Source organism: Pectinophora gossypiella, chromosome 23, assembly GCF_024362695.1.
Source record: "Pectinophora gossypiella chromosome 23, ilPecGoss1.1, whole genome shotgun sequence".
NCBI classification, from domain to species: domain Eukaryota; kingdom Metazoa; phylum Arthropoda; class Insecta; order Lepidoptera; family Gelechiidae; genus Pectinophora; species Pectinophora gossypiella.
This window is the reverse complement of record NC_065426.1, coordinates 7803805-7828410: the sequence shown is the minus strand read 5'-3', so window position 1 is coordinate 7828410 and position 24606 is coordinate 7803805. Positions and strand designations below refer to the sequence as shown.

Genomic DNA, 24606 nt, shown 5'->3' with positions numbered 1-24606 from the left:
TCCACCTCACAACCCACACGATAGAAGAAGATTAAAAAAAATCTTTCCCCTATCTTTGAAATGTATCATATCCAAAGATGTTTACTTACTTAAGTATTATATATACTTAAGTATTCAGGTTTGGACCATAATCATAAATGATTATGACGTGAAGGAAAACATCGTCAAGAAACCCATATACCTACTTATCCGAGTTTCGGAGGTATGTGACCTAACTTGTATTGGGCTGGTTTTCCCTTCGCGAGTTGGAAGGTCAGCCAAGCAGGAGCTTTTGTAATAAATTTTGGATATTTTCAATCTTTAGATTAGGTAAGTAGTTAGTGGTGTGTGGTTCGGTAAGGACTTTTCAGGCTTGAATCACTTGATTGTCCGAAAAAGTAATATAATTCCGGGCTTCGGAGGCCATGTTAAGCCGTTCTGGGGCCTGAAGTGTTTGGTGTCGCGAGCTGATTGGCTGCCTCTATGGCTAGAGTAATCGGGTCGTCGGGAACCCTCATTGCCACAGCAATATATTCTTAAGTTAATCAATAGTTGTTATTTATTCAACAAGTCAACAACCCCGTTCACTAAATCAACATCATCATTAAGCAGAGATTACCATCAATTGATGTTACGAAGGCATAAATAATTCGGAAAATTAAGTCGTTTTCCTACTTCGTATATCGTGTGGGTTGAGAGGTGAATTACCAACACCGTCAACCCTGATTTCAGGGTTATTACTGAGCCGTCAAAGACCCTTGACATGGATCATGTAACAACTACGAACTTACATCAGTAAATAATAACCGGTACCAACGGCTTAACGTGCCTTCCGAAGCACAGATCTTTTTACTTTCGGACAATCAGGTGATCAGCCTGTGATGTCCTAACCAAACAAGAATCACAAAGTGATTTTCGTGATATGTCCCCACCGGGATTCAAACCCGGGACCTCCTGATCTCAATCCTGAGCCGAACGCTCAAACTACTGAACTACGGAGGTCGTAAAGGAAAGGGACGGGTAATCGACAGGCAAAAAAAATATGGAACACACGTCAATTTAAGGCAGACATTTAGAAAACCCTTTTAAAATAGCCGCGTATGTTATGTTAACGTTTTATTTTTTTATTAACATTCGTCCTGATTTCATGTACCGCATGACAACAGCGCAGCATCTTAACCTCTTTTCGTCTCTGTCTAACCCGGGGGAGGTGTTATTATCTGTCTTTGTTTTTTTATTATCGCCTCAGTAGGCCGGGGTCTTGGCAAAAGATCAATGCCCAATGTTTCAGCATGAGTAATACAGTGACGTCCTTATTTGTCCAGCCAAGTAGACAATGCCTCAGAGACTGTGATAGATACCACCTACCTACCCGGATCATCGTACTTTCGGACAATCGAGTGATCAGTCTGCAATGTCCTAACCAAACTAGGGATCACAAAGTGATTTTCGTGATGTGTCCCCACCGGGATCTGAACCCTTTGTGATCCCTAGGTTGATAAAGACATTGCAGGTGATCACCCGACGGCCAGTGGTTGAGCGTTGGGCTCACGATCCGGAGGGCCCGGGTTCAAATCCCTGTGGGGACATCACGAAAATCACAAGCTGATCACCCGATAGCCCGAAAGTAAGATCATCCGTGCTTCGAAAGACACGTTCAACCGTTGGTCCCGGTTACTACTTACTAATGTAAGTTAGTAGTCGTTACATGAGCCATGTCAGGGGCCTTTGGCGGCTCAATAGTAACCCTGACACCAGGGTTGATGAGATTGGTAATCCACATCACAACGCACACGATAGAAGATTGGAAGTAGTAACATCAGTACTCAGCCGAATGAAAAGCTTTTTTTTGACGCGACGTATTGTAGATTTGCTTTAAATGGCATTAGCCATTTGGCATTAGCTAACAGCCTCCGTGGTCTAGTGGTTAGAGCGTTAGGCACACGATCTGGAGGTCCGGGTTCGATTCCCGATGGTGACATTGTCGAAATCACTTTGTGAGACTGTCATTTGTTTGGTAAAGACTTTTCAGGCTTGAATCACCTGATTGTCCGAAAAAAAGTAAGATGATTCCGTGCTTCGGAAGGCACGTTAAGCCGTTGATCCCGGCTATTAGCCGTAAAAACACGTCCACCAACCCGCAGTGGAGCAGCGTGGTGGAGTATGCTCCATACCCCCTCCGGTTCATTGAGGGGAGGCCTGTGCCCAGCAGTGGGACGTATATAGGCAGTTTATACGTATATATATTTGGCCGGACCAATGGGGAGCGGTTCAGTAATAACCCTGACACCAGGGTTGTTGAGGTTGGTCATCCACTTCCACTTCACAACCAACACGATAGAAGATCAACCCTTTTCGTCTCACACCTTACTAGGGAACAGAAAGATTGTCCATTAAATTTAAATATACTTTTATTTTTAAACTTATTTTTCTTTGAGACTTTATTTCCATCAGTTTAATAATCGCTTTTTAATTAAGTGTCACTCAAAAAGTCTATGACACAAAAGCGTTTTTGTTCGCAACCCCGTCGTTATCGAGGTCACAGCAATTTAACTTGTAGTAAATTCAAATTGATTCGATACAATTCAATAAACCCACTATATAACCTAGTATAAATAGTATACGATGTAGCGGTATTAGTAGTGTCATAGAATAAGGAACCTCGACTCGCCTCGAACACAGTTTAGACTTGAATCGTGAAGACTGCGCGCGGACCGTAGTTTTTATTTTTTTTAGTTTATATGTTCGAAATTTGAAATTGAACGCCGATGTTCATTCATCGGATTCGAATATTTGATCTCACAGTAATTGCCCGCGCAGGGTACGGTCACGAGTACTAATATGTATACACTTTGAAACCATGCCACATTCACTTTTTTGACAAATGAAACCGTAAGTCTCATTAAATGTCAAATATGATAGTGCGACAGGGTTCTAAAGTAGGTACATGATATTGCCCATGACTGTACACATGCGCGGCGCCTATAAATATTTATTTTTCATGGTTCATTAAAACATGATAATCATTCGCAATAATTTTAAACCTAGGCTAAGTGCTTAATGTAAAAATAAAGGGAATGAAATTAATTCGTTTTAGTGAGTTTTAAGTCAAGTGTAAATTTATTTATAACCTTCATTGTTCAAAATTTCTTGTTTGTTATTTGTGCAGTAAATAAAAATTAACTGATTATTTTAATAGCATCTTTCGTAAGTAGTACTACCTACCTAAACAAGTACCTAAACAAGTAATGACGGTTATATGACGTATTGTAATCGGCAGCCCTCAAACGTCACACACACAGTTGCACGTGTTGATAATGTGAATGTGTAGTGTCTGTGTAAAACGAGGTCGTTTGTATGAAGTGTCCGAGTTTGGTAGTGTAGCAGTAGCATTGAATAAGGAATAACATAAGGGAGGTTAGCAAAAAAATATTTGAATAATAAAAACACACGAGGAGCTCGGTGGCGCAGCGGTAAACGCGCTCGGTCTGCGTTTGTTGAAGTTAAGCAACTTTCGCAAAGGCCGGTCATAGGATGGGTGACCACAAAAAAAAAGTTTTCATCTCGAGCTCCTCCGTGCTTCGGAAGGCACGTTAAGCCGATGGTCCCGGCTGCATTAGCAGTCGTTAAATAACCATCTATCCGCACTGGGCCCGCGTGATGGGCTAAGGCCCGATCTCAATATCCATCCATAGGGAAGGCCTGTGCCCCAGCAGTGGGGACGTTAATGGGCTGATGATGATGATAAAAACACACATGAAAAACACAATAAAAGACAAACATACCTATAAAGGCGCAGGAGGGCCTTCATCGGAATCAGTCATTTTTCTAAGGTAGCACTGGACGTGGGTAGTTAAAACAATTGAATAGTTACTTAATCACATGTTAATGTTAAAAGTACTTTGAAACAAAAATGAACTTCTACAGTATTTGCATCACATTATTAAGGTACAGAAATCACTATTAATCAACAGAAATGGTTAAGGATTCCTCGGATTTAAAGCGATCCGTCGCGGGTACGGTGCGCAGGCGGCTGTCTCCCGAACTGTGACACTGACAAGACGACGTTCCGCTAGAGCGAATGTCAACGTAGTTCACCTTAATTCGTACAGATGTCGTCATAACATAATAAAACTAGTTGTTATAAATAAAATCACTGTATTACCTATTTATTTTACTTTCGAAATTCCTTAAAAAAATAATAACCGTAACCGAAACTAACGGATAATTCGAAATAACTTATTATCTGTAACCGTATCCGGTATAATAATCATTCTTAAATCCGTATCCAATCCGTATCCGTTATTTCATATCCATAACATCCCTGCTTCATAACCGACCACGGTGACGCAAAAAGAAGTCTATGCGTTTGATCGCTAAGTAGTTTTGTATATGCAGAAGAAAGAATATCAAAAGAATATCTGTCCACACTTGGCGTTAGAATCCCAATCCGTCAGTCGTAAATATAAATAGACAATCCACAATTTGGAATCAATAGAACCTACTGTCCATATCTATAGCTACTAATATAGTGCATAACTCCGTCTGTCTGTCTGTTACCTTTTCACGCTTAAACCGCTTAACCTATTCAGATGAAATTTGATACGGATATAGTATTAGACTCAGGGAAAAATACATAACATAACATTAATAGCCTATATAAGTATCCCACTGCTGGGCACAGGCCTCCCCTCAATCAACCGGAGGGGGTATGGAGCATACTCCACTACGCTGCTCCAATGCGGATTGATAGAGATGTTTTTACGGCTAATAGCCGGGACCAACGGCTTAACGTGCCCTCAAAAGCACGGAATCGTCTTACTTTTTCGGACAATCAGGTGATTCAAGCCTGAAAAGGCCTTACCAAACAAAGGACAACAGAAAGGAAGGGAAGAATACATAAAAAGAAAACAGGAAAGATAGTTTTTTCCCCGAAATCCCTGGACAAAATGACGTGGAGAGCACGACAACTGAAGTCCGCGCGGGCAGAGTCACGAGTAGAAAGTTAGTTAATAGATAATTCAAACGAATAAATCATTCACATCACAATCCAAACTTATACGAAAACAACAAATATAATACTTCCAATATTATAATAATGCTGGTGCTAATTCCTGTAAATACCATCTAATTTTATTTTAGGTTATATCTGTCATTTTCTTATCCGCCGAAAAGGAAAGGGACGGGTAATCGACAAGCATAAAATTTATGGAACACACGTCAATTTTAAGCACAAATCTAAAACAACCGTCTAAAAATTCGCCCGGGTTATTCATTTATTTACTCATTCTTCCTAAAATTAAGAGCTGTCAATCATCCGTCCCTTTCCTTTTCGGCGGATAAGAAAATGACAGGTATAACTTAAAGTAAAATTAAGAGATGTCTGCAGGAATCGGGGCCAATATGTATCTATAATTACAACACGGCTCACCACCTACTTTGTTCTAACAGAAAGCTCGGTGAGGTGTGGGTACTTAGTTCATCTTGCGATGGATGTACCTCTGACTACCCAATGAGGGTCTTTCCAGGTTACGTTTCTCAAAAACAATGCAGATGGCGCTGTACAGGTATTCGTTCGTTGAACCTTCTAATTTCATAGATAAGACATATGCATATTTTATTTTGTTTTGTGGTATTAATGATGACCATTTTTGTTACACCCACGCACAATTACATCTTCACGTTATTATTATGATCAAAATAAAGAGAATCAATATAGGTAGCAACATAATTCTTTTTATAAAGTGATCCAAATATCAAGTACTTAACAATAATTTATGTATGCTTCTGCCATTACATTTGTCTTTTGGAATGATTATGTACCCGATTAATGATAAGATAGGTAATTATTGAGGAGCTCGGTGGCGCAGCGGTAAACGCGCTCGGCCTGCGATTGTTGAAGTTAAGCAACTTTTGCAAAGGCCGGTCATAGGATGGGTGACCACAAAAAAAAGTTTTCATCTCGAGCTCCTCCGTGCTTCGGAAGGCACGTTAAGCCGTTGGTCCCGGCTGCATTGGCAGTCGTTAATAACCGTAATCCGTACTGGGCCCGCGTGGTGGTTTAAGGCCCGATCTCCCTATCCACCCATAGGGAAGGCCCGTGCCCCAGCAGTGGGGACGTTATTGGGCTGGTGATGATGAGGTAATTATCACGGTAAAGCTGTACCTACAACGCCATCTATACTGTATTTGATGAACGTAGCCTGTAAACTCCCTCATTGGGGTAGTCAGAGGTGCATCTATCGCAAGATGAACTAAGTACCTTTACCTCACCGAGCTTTCTGTTAGAACAAAGTAGGTAGGTGGTGAGCCGTGTCGTAATTATAGATACATATAATAATATTGGAAGTATTATATTTGTTGTTTCCGTATAAGTTTGGATTGTGATGTGAATGATTTGATCATTTGATCATTGGGATATAGTAGTGAGCTCATGTTATGTTATGTTGTCCACGGTTCGTCTTCTTCTATCGCGTGGGTTGTAAGGTTACAGACTCACATACATAAATTCGGCTATTTCCCACCGGGGTAAGCAGAAACATACTTCTCTTGCTTCCTCCACATTCCATTATTTTTTATTTTTTTTGACGTGACTTATTGTAGATTTGCCGCAGATGGCATTAACTACTTGGCCGGACAAATGGGGAGCGCTGAAGGCTCTCACCCGGTACAATGTTTAAGACAACAGGCCTGAGGGTGCCCAGTTCGGCGCGAACTTCGGCTCAGGGCGTCGTCTGAGAGGAAAAATATTTGAAAGAATTAATCGACCCTAGTGGATCGATAGCGATAAGCGCTGAATGAGGGAAATCGTCGACCACGCCGGCGGGGTCGGTATCGGGGTCCTGAAGTGTTTGGTGTCGCGAGCTGATTGGCTGCCTCTATGGCTAGAGTAATCGGGTCGTCGGGACTCCACATTCCAAAAACTTACAAACTACTACTAATATCTCAATTAAATAAAAAAAGAGCTAAAAGAAGCTAAAATCTTGAAAAATAAATAAAATAAAATAATAAAAAAATAAAATAATTTAAAATAAATAAATTAATTATTCACAGAATTACTTTCTTATATTTTGTTCTATTCAGTTGTACACTAACACAGTTGGCTCGACCATTATAGACGGCGATAAGGCTCGCCACCTATCACGTAGTTTTACGAGTACCAGAATGCTCAGTGAGGTGTGGGTACTTGGTTCATCTAGCGACGGATGTAGCTATGACTACCCCAAACGGGATATAATCGCTTTTCTTCTATTGTGTACATATCTTATATTATATATAAGTAGATAGGTATCCACTTAAACAATAATTGAGAAGGGACTTGACTTCTACTTGTACATGTAGATGTATCCATTAAAATTGTATTACTTCTAAATACTTCTTCTATCGTGTGGGTTGTAAAGTGGATTACCAGCCCCATCAACCCTGGTGTCAGGGTTACTATTGAGCCGCCAAAGGCCCCTAACATAGCTCATGTAATGACTACTTACATCAGTAAGTAGTAACCAGGACCAACGGCTTAACGTGCCTTCCGAAGCACGGTTCGTCATATTAGTCTTAAGAATTCCGCACTTCAATACCTGCCTACCCTTGAAGACAAGAGGTGTTCTAAGTTGCATCTGTATCGTCTGTCCATCCGATCGATATGGGGATTGAGTCTAGTAGGACGTATTTATAATTTAGGCCCCTTTGTATGTATGTAAGCGAACTTCCCCACGATAGCGCGATGTAATTCGTGCGATACCGAAACAAGTGACGATGTGAATAATGACTATATCGATTATTATAACGATCGAATGAATCGTTGGATGTTTCATGTCATTGTTTTTCTTTTTATTTTATTTTTTCCTCTTTTTTGTGTAAGTATTGTTTGTTTTTTTGTGATGTGCAATGTGAATTTTTATTTTATTTATTTATTTATCGTTGTTACAATTTAATGTAACATTTTAAATATAGAATGATTCATTTTATTATTATTTCATAATTAATGTACCTAATGGCATTTAAATTATAAATTATCAATTTTATTTTACTATTTGCATTGTTATAATTTAAATTACTAAAAATGTAGACCGAATGTTAAATGCTGACCAATTGAAAATTGTAATACCATTTTTATTACGAATAAATGATTATGAATTATGAATTTTAGATGACAACCTGCTACATTAAATATGTTAAGTAAGTAATATTTAATATAGCAGGTTGTCATCTACCGGCACGCCATGATGGCCGTTTTAACACCTGTCCCGCTTTTCAAGTTTCGTATTAATTAATAATTAAAGGAGCAAATAGCTGAACTTTATTGTTTATCGGTTATAAAATTTATCGAAACTTTTTAACAGTACTATCTTCTTACAATAGCAGTTCTAAATTCAAAAGCTAACTGATTATATTGTTGCGATATACATATAAATCGAATTTTTACGTCACTATTGTATACGTGTCAAACCGGCTTATTAAGATATGACGTAGTCAAAAAAATATTAAACGTCGAACAGGGGGATTAAAAAGGCCAAATCGAAGCAATTCATCTAACAAAGCAATATTGCTTTTTTTTTGACCTGACTTATTGTAACTACTTGGCTGGACAAATGGGGAGCGCTGAAGGCTCTCACCCGGTACAACGGTTAAGACAACAGGCCTGAGGGTGCCCAGTTGGTCGCGAACCTCGGCTCAGGGCGTCGTCTGAGAGGAAAAATATTTGAAAGAATTAATCGACCCTAGTGGATCGATAGCGATAAGCGCTGAATGAGGGAAATCGTCGACCACGCCGGCGGGGTCGGTATCGGGGTCCTGAAGTATTTGGTGTCGCGAGCTGATTGACTGCCTCTATGGCTAGAGTAATCGGGTCGTCTCGGGATCGTATATTACGGCCTTCGGACGCCGATACTTTTCAGTACCGTCCCTAAAAAGCAATATTGCAAAGCTAATGAACTACGAGCTAAACCATCCCCTTCTGTATTCGGTACTATGCACTAACATCCTGTATTAAACTCACGCCTTTTTCGACTGGAAGTCCATCTGCTTCCAATCTGACATACTTAAGAAACAGAATAGAAGTGAACTAATAAAGTTAGTTAATTAATGCCGCCTTTTCTCGGTTTGTATAATTTATATTCCTGTGTTATATATTCATTTTGTGCAATAAATAATTGTGTATTGTATTGTATTAACATACCATTATGAGTATAATTTATATCGGGATGAAATACTTACTCGAAGATATATCTTTTATCAGGAAATATCAAAGTTACAATTGGGTCGTGTACTAGATTCGAGATAAATTATGAAATTCTGACTAAATAATGATACATACACACATACATAAACTCACGCCCGTAATCCCAAATGGGGTGGGCAGAGCCACAAGTAATCAAAGACAACTTGCAGCCACTGTTGATACGAAGTCCTAAGATGGATATGATGAACCTTATGGTGATAAGGGATCAGCCTATCGCCCATAACATTAGTCCATCATGTTAGAGAACGCAAATAATGATAGATCTAAAATTAACGAATTTTTTTTTCTATTTAACTTATTTATGAATTTCAATAAAGACAAATTTAATATTAACACATTTAATTTACTTTAATATTAAGACATCACAGGTTACTTTTTCATACGAATTCCATAATCATTTTGTGTTTTGACGTTTTATTTATTAATTTGACTAGTTGGAAACTAGCCTATTATGTACAGGTATGTAATAGTGTACGCAGCTACACAGCTAACTGATTTACACATGACCTGGATTTAAAACTAAATTATTCCATTTTACAGAAAAATGAAGCTTGTTTTTTACTGGAAACATTCTACCTAAAATGAAAATTTAACATCGCTCCAATCAGAGAGGTTGGAACAAAATGCGCGGGATTAAAATAAAGGGGAGTCCATATTTTAAAATTTTATGGTTCTTCCATAAAAAACAATCATAATCATATCATTATAATCATAAACAGCCTATATACGTCCCACTTCTGGGCACAGGCCTCCCCTTAAACAACCGGAGGGGGTATGGAGCATACTCCACAACAATAGCCGGGACCAACTGATTAATGATTGATGATAGGTGCGCGACTCGACTGCCCGTATCTGCGTAGATGCTGTGACTTGCATGTCATAGCATCTAATATTAGATAAAGCTACTAACATCTAGAATAAGTTTACTAACACATATGAGACATGTTTCGTGAAATAAATAAATTATTATTATTATTATTAACGTGCCCTGAAAAGTCCTTACCACATAAAGGACACAAAGTGACAGTCTCACAAAGTGATTTCGACAATGTCCCCATCGGGAATCGAACGCGGACCTCCAGATCATGATTCTAACTCTCAAACCACGGAAGCTGTTATAAGACCAATCGTACAAAGTTTTTTATTATCTATTTTTTTTTTACTTTTGATGGGTTTGCTCTTGGCCCCAGACTTGCCCGAGGGCATTGACGAGGCCTAAGATGGAGCGAGCTCGCCCAGAAGGTGCCTGTTCACTCTGTCCACAATTCATCACCAGCCCATTAACGTCCCCACTGCTGGGGCACGGGCCTTCCCTATGGATGGATAGGGATATCGGGCCTAAAACCATCCCGCGGGCCCAGTGCGGATTGATGGTTATTAACGACTGCTAATGCAGCCGGGACCAACGGCTTAACGTGCCTTCCGAAGCACGGAGGAGCTCGAGATGAAAACTTTTTTTTTGTGGTCACCCATCCTATGACCGGCCTTTGCGAAAGTTGCTTTACTTCAACAATCGCAGGCCGAGCGCGTTAACCGCTGCGCCACCGAGCTCCTCAATTATTTAACCTTATTTAACCTGTTTCAAATGTAAAGCAAAAAACAGTAATAAAACTGCTCTTGTCTAAAAGAGCTCTCTGTTTTCTAAGTTTTTAAACTCTTTATTGTACACATTTACTTTTGTAAACAAAAATAAATAGTTACAAAAGGTGGGCTTATCTCTAAAAGGAATCTCTTCCCGTCAAAACCGCATGGTTCATACCATGATACATGAGGTAAAAGTGGGAAGGCACAAAGAGTATAAGTAGTTGTAGAATGTGATGATGATGATGATGATGGTAGAATGTAGATTCTATATGAACCTTTGTTATTTAAAAATTAGAGAATATTTTTTTTTGACGCGACGTATTTTAGATTTACCGCAAATGGCATTAACTACTTGGCCGGAATCAGGGTACAGACAAACTTTAAAAGGTACGAATCAACAAAATATTTCATTGAAAGTTTTCCGAATAGTGATATTTATTGACATCATTTACGTATAGCTTGTCAATCCATCACAGTGCCTTATACGTGATCCTTTTGCTGAACTCTACGATATACTTGGAATAATAAACAGTAAGTAGGTACTTATATAGAGACCCCCCTCCCCCCGGTACCCCCTCCGGTTGATTGAAGGGAGGCCTGTTCCCAGCAGTGGGACGTGTATAGGCTGTTTATGTGTTATATAGAATGTTCAGGTTGGGTAAGCGGACCCTGTGAAAAACGGGATAACGCTAGGGAGATAGATGCTGATGCTTACGTGGTTTTCAGTATAAGGCGAAGATATGAGGTATACCGTACTTCGGAAGGCACATGAGTCATGTCAGGCTTAATAATAACCCTGACACCAGGGTTGATGAGGTTGGTCAACCTATCAACCCACAAGTTAGAAGAAGCTAATCCGAAATATAAATTAGATAAATATTTTTGAATGACCTAACCTAACTTATATTCATTTATTTTTCCTTTAAGCTTCTTTTTTAAAAGCGTCATGTTAATACAATCATAATGAAAACAGCAAATTACCTAAATTACGACACTTCTATAAAAAAAACGATTCAGCCGAAATTTGGTTACAAAAAGTCGGTTAAAAATACATGTGAAGTAGACGAATTTACAACCATTCAATACTCACTCTCCATTTCCCTCCAACACATTAGCACAACACAATCCTTGAATAAACAGCACAGCACAAAATTTCACAAAAAAAATCACCTAATCTCACTCCACGATTAGCAAACCGCTATATTTTGGGTAACGTGCTTCAAATTATGACAATAATCTGCTCAATTATTAAAGTCACTCTTAAATTATTAATAATAACATAACAAAAGTTGATTATAAAGTGTTATTTAATATTTTTTATTAAAGAAACGTTGGGTTGTGATAACAAAAGGGTGTTACGGATGTAACGTAGCGACCGGGCGTTACGACGGGTTGCTACGAACTGGCGTAGCGCGCGAGGTAGCTACTGCGCACAGCTACGCCTTTTTCACACAGAAGGCTCGTAATCGCTGCGTTACGCAGCGTCTGGATTAATACTTCTTTGTTTTTTAATCTATATTTGTGGTTTTGTATAATTATCGAAAACAAAAAATCTAATGAAAATACATTGAAAACAAATAATGAAAATAAAAAATATTTTCGTTTGGCCTGCGCTGAATATGGTATACCACGGTGTCCTGATACATGAGGATCGTAGTGGTGGTAGTGAGTAGGGGTGGTTTTATAGTTGATTTCTGTCTACCCCATTGGGAAATATAATAGGGTGGAAGAAGTGAAAGTGCAATTTCGCTTTTTTGACTCCGATAAATATAGCGAAAAGTGTAGTGTGTGCAACGGACCCAACTAGTTGGCCACCTAGTTCCACTCACATGCAACAAATGGCGCCACATTCAATAATGCAGTTTTCAAGCAGTCGTGAAACGCGATATCGAAGTTTTCACAGCAAGAGGCATATATATACAACTTTCAACATAACACCGTTGGATCGTCGATCATAGTCACACTACCTACTTGTGGCTAGCGGGGTACTATGCTCTGTTCGGTACCCCGAAAACATCCTTTGGCGGCAGCACACCATTGCCGCTAAAGTGTGAGTGTGTGTTTAGTGTAGATGTGCGTCAGGAAATAGGCGTGTATATACGTTATGTAAAGTATATATAAAAAATAGGCGTACATGCTCGCCGATTAGACGTTTATTTATTTATTTATAAAAGTTACACCAACAGCTTATAATATTATAATAAAATATTAATTAAAATAACTGTTACATCAGGAATTGGACACTTACATGAGGCTAAACATTTGCGGTGTAAGACAACGTAATTAAACGTTCGACCTGGGGCTTACCCATTTAGGAAAAGCGACAGTGTCATAACACAAAAATGTATGGGACTGACTTACGTCGAAGGTAACGTGATTGTCATCGACTGGCTTTTCTCTAAAACATCAATCGCTGCGTTTGGTGCAGCCGGTGTAAAAGTGGACTTCAGGTTGCGTAGGACGCTCATTCGCTTTACGCTTGTGAATATTAGTGCTGCAGCTGCCTTTTGTAGTTCAGTTCAATTAACTTCTTCTCTCGTGTGGGTTGTGAGACCAAGGACCAACCTCATCAACCCCAGTGTCATGGTTACTGCTGAGCCGCCAAAGGCCTCTGACATGGCTCATTGTAACGTCTAGCTACTTACTTACTTAATTTAACAGTCTTCTTCTATCGTGTGGGTTGTGAGGGGGAGTACCAACCTCATCACCGCTGGTGTCAGGGTTACTATTGAGCCGTCAAAAGCCCCTGACATGGCTTATGGTAACGACTACTTATTTACATCAGTAAGTAGTAACCGGGACCAACGGCTTAACGTGCCTTCCGAAGCACGGATCATCTTACTTTCGGACAATCTGGTGATCAGCTTGTAATGTCCTAACCAAACTAGGGACTATAAAGTAATTTTTGTGATATGTCCCCACCGGGAATCGAACCCGGGACCTCCCAACGCTCAACCACTGGACTACGGAGGTCGTTCTTAAGTTAACAGTAGCCGGAACCGACTTAACGTGCACTCAGAATCACAGATCATCTGTCTTTCTGACAATCTGGTGATAAGCTTACAATGTCCTAACCAAACTAGGGATTACGAAGTGTTATATTGTGATGTTTCCCCACCGGGATTCGAACCCGGGACCAGGAATGGTCAATCATTGGACCATGGAGGCTTAATTAAAAGGTTTTATTGCGTGAATTAAAAAAAAAGTTCTCGAAGGAGATTGGGAGTTTGTAATAACATTGTGTGGGTGTATTCTGGAAGTGTTTCTAATTTTAGCGCTACAAATACCGCAACCCTTGGTCGATGATTTCGCAAGACACATTGATGCTGATTCCTGTACACACCGTTTAATTTTATTTTAAGTTACATCTGCCAGTTTCTGTAGTCAGAATTTTTTGTATAGATATTTCCATTATTTATTTTGATAGGAAAGGTATTTTTTTATGTATTTTCCAACGACTAACATGGGGCGTTGTTGCCATTCCAGCAGTGTCGCTTTACTTGGTGTGACCTGAAACATATAAATACATAGTCATAATCATTCATTTATTTGCAAGAACCCAAAGTTAAAGATCTTATTCTAAGTAAAAAAGTGCATGTATTCAATCTACACAGGTGTGCAAATATTTATAACCCTGATACCGACCTCGCCGGCGTGGTCGACGATTTCCCTCATTCAACGCTTATCGCTATCGACCCACTAGGGTTGACTAATTCTTTCAAATATTTTTCCTCTCAGACGACGCAAATATTGATATTCATACATACATTAACTCACGTATATTTCCCACCGAAGTAAGCAGAGACTATGATTCGATCCTGACACACTTCTCTTGCTTCTTCCACATTCATCAATCATTTCATACACGCACGCCGGTTCAGAGTAGTAGATCGTACTGAACCTTTTCTAAGGACATCTCCAATTTGGTGAATGTACGTCCTTCTAGGCCTTCCACACAAACAGATAAATAATTAATGCTTTTCAGTAAAAATAAATAAGTACATTATTATTTGATAATAATAGTACTATGGTCCTGTGTGTCACCGGCTTCCTTCTCAAACAGGGAGCTGCCTCGACTTCTATGCCCGCCTTGTAGTGTACAGTGGGTAACTCGTGCCAAGTGATGTGCCGTCTCCGGGAATGGTCCCGTTACAAAGACTGTTTAACCCTTTCACGGCCAGAGACCATGGGTCATTGATGGTTCATAATAGATAGTATGACACCTTGGAATCGTAACGTCCGTAGACGTTCTGTCCTTGAAAGTGTTAATAGTAAAGACACTGGCTGCTTTTCTTTTTAAAATTGTCCGTTCTTTTACATTGGTCTCATCTGCGTAAAGGTTAGGTAATAAAGCACTTTTTACATAAGTTTTGCGCCTTTTTACTGCAGGGAACGTTCCTAAAGTGGGTATATTCCGCTGATCGTGCGCATCGCTCCGGATGCATCCGGCAAACGTGTCCAGCCCAATCCCACTTCAGTTCCCTAATTCAGGTTATTATTTTTTTGAACTAACCTGGTCTCCTTCTAGCCTATTCACCAATGTGACACACACGTCGCTGGCTCTCACTCCTGCCTCCCTGGTGTACGCAGCGAACGCTGTTGCTTCCATTTCAATGTTCTTCACTCCTAAACCAGCCAGCTTCTTGAGAAAACTCATCTTGTCTTCCTCGGTGTAATCGCAGAACGGACCGTCGAGGCGGGCTTGGCCTGTAATCATCATCTTCATCAGCCCATTACCGTCCCCACTGCTGGGGCACTGGCCTTCCCTATGGATGGATAGGGAGATCGGGCCTTAAACCGTCACGCGGGCCCAGTGCCGATTGATTGTTATTAACGACTGCTAATGCAGCTGAGACCAACGGCTTAACGTGCCTTCCGAAGCACGGAGGAGCTCGAGATGAAAACTTTTTTTTTGTGGTCACCCATCCTATGACCGGCCTTTGCGAAAGTTGCTTAACTTCAACAATCGCAGACCGAGCGCGTTTATCGCTGCGCCACCGAGCTCCTCACATAATAATACACTAGGTAATATAACATAATAATAATAATTAAAACACATAATAACGGGTTCTTACCGCGTTTAAATCTGGGATATGAGACTCCCGATATTTCGACACTGTTGCAAGTGCCATGATCACGGGATGACCCCGTCGGTAAGAACCAGTTATTATGTAAGTAGTTTAATTATGATAATAACCGCGTAAACCTAAAACAATACATAATAATAATGTTATGAACATCCTATACAGGGTGTTAGTGACATCGTAACGAATACTCAGGGGGATGATTCAGACCTTACAGTTTGTCCGTTCTTTTACATTGGTCTCATCTGCGTAAAGGTTAGGTAATAAAGCACTTTTTACGGCGGTCAGTGTTTTCAACGGATAACTTAAAAAAAATTAGATGGTATCTACAGAAATTAGCACCATTCTCTTGTTTATTTTATATTTATTTTAATGTTTGTTTATGTGAGTAGCGTCATTTTATAATAAACAATTTCTATTCTGTTCTATAATAATAATTTAGATTAAATTGTCTTAAGGGGCCTCTACGTGTTGGCTTCGGCCCCACGCACGCCTTCCAAAAGTCCGGGACTTCATAGTCCCGAGATATGGAAATGACAAACATAATAATAATTATTATTTATTTCCCTCACAACATGATACAAAGTGTACATATACATCTTAGACAATAGGATTAAACACAACAGGTGATCATGTGTAAAGGCTGGAACCTAAAGTAGGATACCCTGTATTATAGGATTCCAGGCCTCCACCTCCAGATCAGCAGTCTTAATGGGTAGCCATAATTCTATAAGAAAGTCTCCTGTGAAATGTGTCTATGTAACAGACCCTTGGTCAAAGAGATGGATTAAAATGATAATTGAATATAGATACCTCTATAAAAGTCATCGGCGGCCAAAGTTCCTCCAATATAGGCCTGAAAACCGTCCAACCCCGCCGCAGACGACACCTCTTGAGCCAACCTCTTGTCGAAGTATGCTGGAATGTGCCGCATCTTGCCCAATACTGGCTGTTATGAAAACATATAATAATAAATAAAGAAAGAAAGCATACATTTATTACTTCTGGACGCCACACAGACAGTAAGCACGATACAAACATGGCATAGACACACATAACTCATGACACCTGCATAAAACAACGGGGGATTAAAAAGGCCACATCATCAAAGGCATTTCATCTAAGAAAGCAATATTGCAATTTGACATTTGCGCATATAAAAGTAAGTGCGCAACGCAAACAAATGTCAAATAGCAATAATGCTTTTTTAGGTGAATTGCTTTGATGTGGCTGTTTTAACCCCCCACTTATCACGTTGGTCTAATAGAAAGCTCGGTGAAATGTGGGACTTAGTTCATCTTGCGATAGATGTACCTCTGGCTACCCCAATTGAATACAGTCGTGAGCTAATGTTATAGCACAAATACAAAATTAAATTAATGTAGAACTCACGACGCCCCTCTTTACTTTCTACGGCGCACCAGGGTGCCGCGACGCACACTTTGGGATAAATACATAACATAACATAAAAAAGGGTAGTAGACAAGTGAGGTGCTCGGTAGCGCAGCGGTAAACGCGCTCGGTCTGCGATTGTTGAAGTTAAGCATCTTTCGCAAAGGCCGGTCATAGGATGAGTGACCACAAAAAAAAGTTTTCATCTCGAGCTCCTCCGTGTTTCGGAAGGCACGTTAAGCCGTTGGTCCCGGTTGCTTTAGCAGTCGTTAATAACCACCAATCTGCACTGGGCCCGCATGGTGGTTTAAGGCCCGATCTCCCTATATATCCATCCATAGGGAAGGCCCGCCCGTGCCCCAGCAGTGGGGACGTTAATGGGCTGATGGGCAAGATGATGATGACTTTAGTTTTCTTACAATGTCGTAGGTTTTCTCCAGGGTTCCATTGAGACACCACGAGGACACGACTACAGACCCTGGTGGTATCTGCAGACCTCCGCTGGTCCCAATCCTGAAGAATATAGGGTCCCTGACCCTCGCGTAGTACATCAGCTTGATCACTTCTTGGAGAAGAATCGTCATGGACGGTATACCGATGCCGTGCTGAAAACAATATCATTTTTATGATAAAAAGCCGCGCGCTCGCGACATCGGCCGCGAAATTTCGTGATTTCGTTTGGTTTTCGTGTTTTGTGCTTATTTCGTTTCGTTTTTCGTGTTTTTTCGTGATAAATGAGAAAGTTTCATAAAAACTTTCAATACCTTTTTTGTAACCCCTTGGGAATTTCACAAACTCTTATCTTAGTGAGCACCTACTTCCTAAAAAGAAACCCACATGCAAAATTTGAGATTCCCAGCACTCGTAGTTTTTGAGATTTTGTGATGAATGTGACAGTCAGTATCCTTTCGGTTTAATATACAGGGAGTTAGTGACATCGTAAAGAAAACTTTGAGGAATGATTCAGACCATGATTCTAAGATATCAAGTGGAATTTTCCGTCGCAAAAGTATGGAACTGAAAATCACATCGAGGGGGTTAAAAAGGTCACATCGAAGCAATTCATGTAAAAGCAATATTACAATTTCACATTAGCGCGCATAAAAGTAAGCGCGCAATGCAAACAAATGTCAAATAGCAATATGTATTGTTTTTTAGGCTTGCTTCGATGTGGCTTTTTTAACCAGTGCCCTGTTTATCAAACTTACAAGCTCTGTATTACAAGAAATTTTCTTGTAAGAATTTTTATTATTACAAGAATGTGTTTATCAAACTACACATGTAAATTACATGAAATGAAATGAAATTTATTCGCTACAAGCATGTTACAAGTGTCAATATTTATTTCATTAGTATATTTTACAATCTCTCTAATTTTTTGATAAACTTAATTTACACGTACTTGTGAGTAACTTGTAACTTGTGAACGTGTAGACTTGTAAGTTTTGATAAACAGGGTACAAGCCACGATTACGTACATAACATAAACTGCCTATATACGTCCCACTGCTGGGCACAGGCCTCCCCTCCTCTCCCCAGGGGGTATGGAGCATACTCCACCACGCTGCTCCAATGCGGGTTGGTGGAGGTGTTTTTACGGCTAATAGCCGGGACCAACGGCTTAACGTGCCCTCCGAAGCACGGAATCATCTTACTTTTTCGGACAATCAGGTGATTCAAGCCTGAAAAGTCCTTACCAAACAAAGGACAGTCTCACAAAATGATTTCGACAATGTCCCCATCGGGAATCGAACCCGGACCTCCAGATCGTGAGCCTAACGCTCTAACCACTAGACCACGATTACGTAATTTTAATTATTAGGCAACAACTTACACTGATCGACAGCACCGGTCCGGCCTTGTACATAGCATAGCGATGAGAATGTTTAGTCAGGTTGACCAGCTTGGTGTCGCGTGGCAAGTCGAGGATCCCTCTCATGTAGTCAGCAAATTCCCGCATCCGATACTTAGTGCCACCCATGCAGACGAACTGAAACAGTATCAATGACTTTGGAAACATGGCGCAAAGTAACGTAAAAACAGCTTTAATACCTAGCTTTGAGGAACTCGGTGGCGCAGCGGTAAACGCGCTCGGTCTGCGATTGTTGAAGTTAAGCAACTTACGCAAAGGCCGGTCATAGGATGGGTGACCACAAAAAAAAAATTCATCCCGAGCTCCTACGTGCTTCGGAAGGCACGTTAAGCCGTTGGTCCCGGCTGCATTAGCAGTCGTTAATAACCATCAATCCGCACTGAGCCCGCGTGATGGTTTAAGGCCTGATCTCCCTATCCATCCATAGGGAAGGCCCGTGACTCAGCAGTAGGGACGTCAATGGGCTGATGATGATGACCTAGCTTTTAGGCAGATAGGATCATAAGATCTTAGAATTGATCATTTCATGATGTGCTTTTTTGACCAATAAAATATTTTATTAAGTATAAATTAAAATACATAAACAAAGGCATTCTATTCAACTACAATTGTTACAACACACACATTATTAAAAACAATTTTAAAATAAGTAATTAAAAAATCTGTATATAAAAATGTTCAAAAAAGTGGATCGTCCGGTGGAGCACCAACCCCATAAACCCTGATATCAGGATTACTATTGAGCCGCCAAAGTCCCCTGACATGGCTCATGTAACGACTACTTACTTACATCAGTAAGTAGTAACCGGGACCAACAGCTTAACATGCCTTCCGTAACACGGATCATCTTACTTTCCGACAATCAGGTGATCAGTCTGTAATTTCCTAACAAAACTAGGGATCACAAAGTGATTTTTGATAAAACCGTAAGTCTCATTAAATGTCAAATATGATAGTGCGACAGGGTTCTAAAGTGGGTACATGATATTTCTCATGGCCATGACCAAGAACGAAGAATTAAAAAAAAAAGCGGTTAGTGTGGATTTAGTATAGATTCAAAGTCACACAAATATTTTTTTTTCTAAAAAAAATCTTAACGCGCTCTCACCTTAACGTCACCAAACAGGGCAGGCAGATCATAGTTCTGTGTGTCCATACCGAGATGGTACAGCACATCGTTCTCAAGTGATAACAAGTTGTCATTCTGAAGACGTATGTTGCCGTCTACATCTCTGAAACATTTATTTATTTATTTTTATTTTATTTTATTTGGGTAGCTTACAGCCTTTTTTACAAAATGAATACTTATAAAAACATGAGTAGTACAGGAGGTATAGAGTATAGAAGGGATGCATAGAGAAATGATAGATTGAGTGAAGGAGTGTGAATGAGTCAGAGTGATAGAAGGAGTGAGAAGGGAAGGAGAGGGGAGAGCGGATGGCGGACGGAAAACGATGGTGGTGAAATACAATACGCGGAGGTTAAAATAAAAATAAGTGCTTGAACCGTACTTGACTGTTTAATTGAGCAAACCCAAAATCCCACATTGCATTTAGTCGCCATATTGCACTGAATTGATTGGGGCAACCACCGTTTTACACGCCCTATCTATGGAGTAATGAACGCGATTACTCCACCAACAAGAGCGCAGCTCTTACATAAAGAGAGAGATATATTATTGCAGTGAAATAGGTACTATAAATAAATAGCCACACATAGTTTTTTGACCAGACTTATTGTAGATTGCCCCAAATGGTATTAACTACTTGGCCGGACAAATGGGGAGCGCTGAGGGCAAAACTTATGTTACTTTATTGTTTGTTAATTTATGTACGGTTTTCCTGTTATTACATCCGGGAAAAATTTAAACTAGGTATATAGGAGGTAGGTATTGAGGAGCTCGGTGGCGCAACGGTAAACGCGCTCGGTCTGCGATTGTTAAAGTTAAGCAACTTTCGCAAAGGCCGGTCATAGGATGGGTGACCACAAAAAAAATAAAGTTTTCATCTGGAGCTCCTCCGTGCTTCGGAAGGCACGTTAAGCCGTTGGTCCCGGCTGCATTAGCAGTCGTTAATAACCATCAATCCGCACTGGGCCCGCGTGATGGTTTAAGGCCCGATCTCCCTATCCATCCATAGGTAAGGCCCGTGCCCTAGCAGTGAGGACGTTAATGGGCTGATGATGATGATAATGAGGTATATTGAAATCTTCTCTATCAAAACTGTATCACGCGCCGATACGTCAAAGGATTGTTAGAACGATATCGGCTAGACCCAACTTTATCTGATGGCGCATCCATCAAATCGGTCTTCTCTTCTATAGTGTGGGTTGTGAGGTGGAATACCAACCTCATCAACTCTGGTGTCAGGGTTACTATTGAGCCGCCAAAGGCCCCTAACACGGCTCATCTAACGACTACTTACTTACGTCATTAAGGAGTAACCGGGACCAACAGCTTAACGTGCCTTCTGAAGCACGGATCATCTTACTTTAGGACAATCAGGTGATCAGCCTGTCATGTCCTAATCAAACTAAGGATCACAAAGTGATTTTTGTGATAATGTCCCCACCAGGATTCGAACCTGTGACGTCATTGAAAAAGGTGACAAACAGCGGCCCTTATTACATTTTTCTTTCTTAAAATTCGTAAATAAGGTAAATGGAAAAATGAAGAAGTTTTTGTCACCTTTAAATCTGTCTTTATTTAGTACTTAATCAGAATTTCACAATTTGTCCTTGACCTAGGTAGGAAACCAATTGACCAAAGTTTCGTTTTTGGTCGTTATCATCAGATTAGCAAAATCAATTTCCAAAACATATGATAAATACCATCGTTGGAAAGATATATCATGATATATCATGATATGATATCATATGTAATCAGTCATTATTAATCATGGCATACCTACTCATTACAATACGAAGTCTGCCCTTTGCATGTTGGGACTAATCTAGAGTATTTGATTGCGGTTTTTATTGTTTTGTTTTCAAATCAAAATCATCCTCAGTCACTTATATGCATGCAAGAAATTACATCAAAATCGGTCGATACGATTTCACGTTTTTACGAAAGAAACGCACGAAGTCGGTCTCAGGATCGGTTACCCACTAGGGTCGATTAATTCTTTCAAATATTTTTCCTCTCAGACGACGCCCTGAGCCGAGGTTCGCGCCCAACTGGGCACCCTCAGGCCTGTTGTCTTAAACGTTGTACCTGGTGAGAGCCTTCAGCGCTCCCCATTTGTCCGGCCAAGTAGTTAATGCCATCTGCGGCAAATCTACAATAACTCAAGACAAAAAAATAAAAATAATAATAATCAATGCTTTCCTTGTTCGTACTGAACAAGACGATAGGTATGTAATAAAAAGTGTAAGTACTCCATTTATTCTGGCTACCCTGAAGAAGACAAGTCGTGAAGCTGCGTACCTTGGATATTTCTCGCGAGGTCCTTGCCATTTGGAGATACAGTTGTCATAGTGCTTTTCCGTACTTGTAGAACACGGAAATGTGGTATCACAATCGCATGGCACATTGGTTGTTTTGTCGCTGTAAAAGTAACATAAGAAGTAAGTAAGTCTTCTTCTTATCGTGTAGGTTGTGAGGTGGAATACCAGCCTCATCAACCCTGGTGTTAGGGTAATGAGCCGCCAAAGGCCCCTGACATAGCTCATGTAAAAATTACTCACTTACATCAGTAAATAGCAACCGGAACCAACAGCTTAACGTGCCTTCCGAAGCACGGATCGTCTTACTTTCGGACATTCAGGTGATCAGCCTGTAATGTCCTAACCAAACTAGGGACCACAAAGTGATTTTTGTGATATCTCCCCACCGGGATTCGAACCCGGGGCCTTCGGATCGTGAGTCCAACGCTCAACCATTGGTCCCAGCCCAGTCGGTCTTCCCCACATTGACTATTATTTTTTCACCATAATACCACGAGATATTAAATTAAATTACATATTTTATCACATACAAATCATTATTAATTATTAATTATCATTAATTATTATTTTATCTTTTTTTTACATTTTTCTTTTTGTCTGTTATTTATTTTATTTATTTATGTACTTACACAATACAACAATACACATAAAATTAACACACGGAATTGGGTAGTTTCCTAGGTCAAAGATAAATGATGAAATTCTGACTACCTACTAAATAAAGACAGACCTAAAGTTCGTGTTTGGACGTTTAGTAAAAAGTAACTGGTTTGACTAGTTGGGAACTACTCTATTGGTTACTTGATATACTAGTCAAATGAGATTCTTTTTACAAAACGTCAAAACGAAAGGTTCCTTTAGTTTTGTATTTGATTATATACTGCAATTAAAAGTGGTCAAACGTAGTACTCATAGCTATTAAATTCATAAATAAAATTCTAAAATGAGTCTAAAAGTAAAATGAAATTGATTTTTGAAATCTTAGACTAGCTTCTATTTCTGGATTAGCATTTTATGATTTATCTTTGACTCAGTCAAATACCCTATTAGCGAGAAAAAAAATGGGTTTTGTTTTTATTCGATCCCAGTCAAGCATCGAAACTGAAGCAATTTTTAATTAACATAAATACGCACAACAATTTCTGTGGTCTAGTGGTTTGAGCGTTAGGTTCACGGTCCAAAACTGAAATACCGCTATTACAAAATAAGTATCTTATTAATAATTATTATCTACTCACTCCATTGTTTTAACACAGAACTGGCGTCATCAACACTAAATGTCACACTGACACAGATCTGATAACGTCGCGTAATGAATGGAACTACTTACGAGGCTATTTATCTAATAGGTAGTAGATATAATAATAATGCATTAGTAATAATATGGCTTAGATAAGAGTACAGTCATAAGCAATATCATGTACCCACATTAGAACCCTGTCGCGCTGTTATATTTGACATTTAATGAGACTTACGGTTTAATTTGTCAAAAAAGTTAGTGTGACATGATTTCAAAGTGTATTAGTACTCGTGAGTATTAGTACTAGTTCTAGTAGTAAGTATTAGTACTCGTGACCGTACTATACTGTCGTTATAATAATAGGGTATTTGACTGGGTCAAAGATAAGTTATAAAATGATATTCTAGAAATAGAAGCCAGCCGTAGATGATCAAAAATCAATCTCATTTTACTTTTCGACTTATATCCGAATTTTATTTATTATTATTATTTATTTAAGATAACAAGATCTATTTGTTGTTAGTATTTGCTTCATTTTATGTTAGTAAAGTAAAACTAGATTTGACTTGGTGATGGCAACAAAGTGTCGTATCAGCGGACTATCAGCCATATCAGTAATAGCTCTCAGTAGAGAGTTGCTGCTGTCCCGTACCCTTTGCAGCAACGACGCCGACATTTTGCTTTTTTTTATTTATGAATTAAGTAACAATGAGTAAAACTTTTGACCGCTTTTATTGATGACGTCACAGAACGGTATTTCCATACA

The 24606-nt window shown here is 39.6% G+C and overlaps 2 protein-coding genes across 4 annotated transcripts in view; one reads left to right on the top strand and one right to left on the bottom strand.

Moving 5' to 3' along the window:
• The window catches only part of LOC126377543 (uncharacterized), a 394831-nt gene that overhangs the window by 321466 nt on the left and 48759 nt on the right, over positions 1–24606 (top strand). The window lies entirely within an intron of this gene.
• On the bottom strand, positions 12950–23976 carry LOC126377579 (uridine phosphorylase 1-like). 2 transcript variants are annotated; one of them, XM_050025387.1, is made up of 8 exons: positions 23839–23976; positions 22581–22700; positions 20262–20385; positions 19115–19270; positions 17700–17885; positions 16702–16837; positions 15318–15511; positions 12950–14314 (listed from the first exon to the last, which is right to left on the bottom strand). In XM_050025387.1, the coding sequence occupies exons 1-8, from the start codon at positions 23841–23843 to the stop codon at positions 14216–14218; spliced, it is 1020 nt and encodes a 339-aa protein (XP_049881344.1). In that variant the 5' UTR covers positions 23844–23976; the 3' UTR covers positions 12950–14215. The 2 variants fall into 2 exon arrangements, with proteins under 2 accessions (XP_049881344.1, XP_049881345.1); XM_050025388.1 differs by lacking the exon at positions 23839–23976 and adding an exon at positions 23735–23753.